We start from the raw sequence: 2,725 nt of genomic DNA on the forward strand, positions 1-2,725 counted from the left end.
GGGAGTTTTACGGCACGTGGTTTGCATTCCGCCCAGCCAATCAGAAATAAGAACCTTTTTCTCCTGCTCTCTTGCAGGGACGGAAAAGGGGGTAAAAAGGTTCTCATGAACTCATTTTAGTTCCGACTCTTTTTGGTGTGAACGCGACATTTCGGAACTATATCAGAAGTGGGAAAAGTGCTGCGGTGTGAACGCGCCTAATGATTCCTCCTCTACCTTCTCAGAGTGATGGTCCGGAGGGAGGGGGGGGTAATCACACTTCTCGATCTTCTGGCAGAGGGAGAGCAGGTTCATCTTGTCCCCATAAAACGGACTCTGCAGCGCTGCCATCTGCAGAAAAAAGTGGAAGACAGGCTGGATGAGAGACATTCCTGGTGAAGACTGAAAACCAACACGATGCAGAAGAGGTGATAGATCAGTCACTGCTGACAGAGCGCAGACGTCCACTCTTTGGAGGATTGAAAAGGAGCTTGAAGACTTATTGTGACTTCCCAGTGACTGATGCTAGGCCCGCTACATTTCATTATACCATGAAGAGCTCCCTTTCCATCATCGTCTAAAGCAGGCCATACGTACTATATGTAAATATGTATTAACCACAGCTGTAGTGTAAAAGGGTTAGGGTTCAAAGTGCTTGAATTTCACTTTGGAAAAGGTGTAAAACCTTGAAAAAACAAGTAAAAGTACGTGTGAGCTTACCTCATAAAGAAGACATCCCAGAGACCAGATATCAGACTTAAAATTGTATCCGTTCTCGTGGATCCTCTCCGGCGACATGTAGTAAGGAGTCCCCACTGGGAGAGAGAGAGTTAAGATGTTCAGAAAAACAATTGATCATTGCTGTAAAACGATCACAGAAAACACACATATCTAATGCTGTTTTTCAAATGTATACTTAGTTATTATTGTAACATCGAATCCATGTATATGAATATGTATGTATGCGTGATCTGTATTTACATGCATGTTCTGTCCGTGCCTTACCTAAGGAGTGTGCCGCCGTGGTTTTGGAGCTGAAGAAGCGTCCTAATCCCAGGTCACCCAGCTTCACCTCACCTGTGGCTGTGATGAACACGTTGGCTGGCTTTATATCTGACACACACACACACACACACACACACACACACACACACACACACACACACACACACACACACATTGAAATGCTATAGCAAAGCTGATAAAATCATTGCAGGCTGTAGAGAAATGTACACTACGTCAGGTTCAAATACCTTCCGTGTTTAAATATCGACTGTACAATAAAATTAAAAGAATAAAAGATGTTCTTGCCCCTGATACCAACATGTAATTGCTGATGATCCATAGCGAGGTTTTTCTGATGGCTTTCATAAGAGCAACTTGTACATTTATAACAGTAAATATAAGTCTGACCCCTCAGTGTCTAAGACTCTCCACCAGGGGGCAGCGTAACAAAGGAGATAAATGCAAGTACGATTAAAAGAACCATAAATAGTGGTGTTGGTTTCTTATCCTGTCAGTAACATACTAAGGTGAGGCTGTCTTTCAACCAGAAGTGTTAAAATGCTACCTCCTTTACGGGTTGTAAGACTCATTCCTGCACCACTCTTTTATGAAATGGTATGAGGGTGAGTAAATGGGTCAGTAGCTGCTTACCACGGTGCATTACTCTGCGTGAGTGCATGTGCTCCAGGGCGCTGCAGAGCTGCACAAAATACTTCCAGATAGTTCTCTCTGGGATGAGGCGTCGCTTCTTCTTGAAGTACTTTAAAGATAGAAGGAAGCAATGTTAGTCCATAGAAAGTGACAATGCTAGATTCAAGATTCAAGGCTTTTGTTGTCATGTGTGCATAGCTACGGTGTAGTTCTCTCAGGTCACAGACTCCTCCAACAGCAACACAATAAAACAGATACAATAGTGCAAGACTAGTCTGTATACAAGTCATTGGAATATTGATATATAGACTTGAAGATGCTATCTGTTGCATGGGAACCAGGCCAAAACAAAGTGTTGCTCTCATCTCACATTATTTAGAGTAGAATCATGAAAAATGAATCTTGATCAAATACTAGTAATGTTGCTGCGTGTAAAATGAGTTGAGTTTGGGTCACTTTTCTTGTTTGATCTGAGGTGAGTCTGTGATCTGACCTTTATCATCTGGGACAGATCTCCAGCATCCGCCAGCTCCAGAACGATGTTGAGCTCGTTGTCTTCAATGAAAGAGTCCAGGTATTTGATCACATTGGGGTGATTCAGCTGCTGCAGTGGGCAAACAGGAGACACACATCTGTCATGTTTTCATGCTAACACAGCATGCAGCAGCAGCTCCCACAAGAAGAAGTAGAGCTGAACTCAAAGTTATGCTCATGCACTAGTTATCTTATGTTTTCCCCTATGTCTGCTGCATTCGACATGGTGAACCATCAGATCCTCCTTCGCACTCTCCAAAAACTTGGAGTTTCAGGCTCTGCACTTTCCCTCCTCACCTCATACCTCAAAGACCGCACCTACAGGGTAACTTGGAGAGGGTCCGAGTCCGATGTCAATTAACTACAGGGGTCCCTCAGGGCTCTGTCCTTGGTCCCCTCCTCTTCTCCTTGTACACAAACTCGCTCGGGTCTGTCATTAGCCCGCATGGTTTTTCATACCACTGCTACGCTGACGACACCCAATTAATTCTGTCCTTTCCCCGCTCAGAGACCCAGGTCGTTGCACGCATCTCTGCTTGCCTAGCTGACATCTCTC

General features: G+C 44.3%; 1 protein-coding gene across 1 annotated transcript; it reads right to left on the reverse strand.

Moving 5' to 3' along the window:
* Nucleotides 1-162: 162 nt before the first annotated feature.
* LOC104945204 (serine/threonine-protein kinase Nek6-like) lies at nt 163-2,267 on the reverse strand (the record flags this gene model as incomplete). The annotated part of the gene is made up of 5 exons (XM_010770841.1): nt 163-330; nt 700-794; nt 985-1,092; nt 1,636-1,744; nt 2,129-2,267. Coding segments are annotated over 5 exons (619 nt in total), but the record flags the coding sequence as incomplete, so codon positions are not given.
* Between the last annotated feature and the right edge of the window lie 458 nt (nt 2,268-2,725).

The sequence above is a fragment of the Notothenia coriiceps genome, unplaced genomic scaffold (assembly GCF_000735185.1).
Source record: "Notothenia coriiceps isolate Sejong01 unplaced genomic scaffold, NC01 NC01_scaffold00009249, whole genome shotgun sequence".
Classification (NCBI taxonomy): Eukaryota; Metazoa; Chordata; class Actinopteri; order Perciformes; family Nototheniidae; genus Notothenia; species Notothenia coriiceps.